This window comes from Eurypyga helias, unplaced genomic scaffold (assembly GCF_000690775.1).
Source record: "Eurypyga helias isolate BGI_N326 unplaced genomic scaffold, ASM69077v1 scaffold38746, whole genome shotgun sequence".
NCBI classification, from domain to species: Eukaryota; Metazoa; Chordata; class Aves; order Eurypygiformes; family Eurypygidae; genus Eurypyga; species Eurypyga helias.
In genome coordinates this window covers 229-1,416 of record NW_010255391.1, presented here as the reverse complement: position 1 = coordinate 1,416, position 1,188 = coordinate 229, and the positions used below count along the sequence as shown (strand labels likewise).

The 1,188-nt window shown below is 48.4% G+C and overlaps 1 protein-coding gene across 1 annotated transcript in view; it reads right to left on the bottom strand.

The window, feature by feature from the left end:
• The window catches only part of GUCD1 (guanylyl cyclase domain containing 1), a gene marked incomplete at its 5' end in the record, with an annotated part of 5,078 nt that extends 4,425 nt beyond the window's left edge, over positions 1-653 (bottom strand). The window contains one exon of the mRNA XM_010153313.1: positions 569-653. Within this exon, the coding sequence (XP_010151615.1) occupies positions 569-653 (85 nt within the window). The remainder of the gene's footprint in view (positions 1-568) is intronic.
• Positions 654-1,188: the final 535 nt, after the last annotated feature.

Genomic DNA, 1,188 nt, shown 5'->3' with positions numbered 1-1,188 from the left:
AGCAGGACAGCTACTAGTTCAAAAAAAAGAAAAACGAAACAAAACCAAAAAACCCAGAGGGCAACACACTGCATTGTTGGGACGTTGAAACTACTCCTGGAACAAAACCACTCTTCCCACAGAATGGGGGCTCAGCAGGACAGAGTACATCAGCTCGTGAACTGGGATACACCTACCCATCGCTGGAAACACAAAGGAATTAGGTGAACTGCCACGCTAAGGATCGGTTCTGAATTGCAACCACAGGAAGAGGGATAACTTTATCAGCTCATGCATGCCAACCTGCAGCGCTCTTAGAGCTGAGCAGGTATTTTGCATCTGTCAAAACAGTCAGTTCTTCAAAAGGATCTTAAGTTCATCACGGTTTGTATTTTCCCTCGCTCCTGCTGGAGAGCTGTGCCAGGCCCACGCGGCACTGATTCTCCCAGCGTACCTGAGAGTATGTGATCGCCTGACATGAGGTGAAACTCACAGCTGCTTCCACACACCTCCCTGGACGTTGCTTCCTGCTACCCCTCTCCCCTGGGATGGGGATTTCCTACCCGTTCAAACCAAAACAGTCACTTACTGAAGCACCATCCTGGAGCAGGCTAGCCCACAGTCCCAGTGGTACAACTGCTGAATGACTGGCACTTTCAGCTGGATGCAGTCAACTGTAGTGAAAACACCCCATTGTGAGTAAAACACGGAAAACATCAATCCATACAGGAATGTTTTTTTCCACACCTCAGCATTAAAAGTCAGCTTGTCCTCAGCACTTAGTGATGGAAACCCACATACGTTTTTTTACTTTATCTAGACTGGCAGGTAGTTTTTTCCTTTCCCAAGGGAATGGAGGTTTGGTATTTCTGTACAGTCAGGGATTTGGTTTATCTCCTACTCTGTTGTTCCATACCTGGATCACTCTGCCGTATCGCCCACCTCCTTTTCCTTGCAAGTTGGCATTTTTCGGTGGGGTGACATACCCACCAGCTCCTAACTGTGAAGCTGTATCCCCTCCTAAGTAAGAGTAGGTGAGGCACAGGTATTCGTCCTTTCTCTTGTGTCTGAACGCATTTCTGTGCCACGAATGGAGTTAAACTGCGAGAAACCGACACAGCCAAGATGTCCAGGCACCGATCTCTGACAAGCCCCACAGACAAGAAAAGCCAGCATATGCTGTGGCTGCAGCACTGGAAACACCTCTCC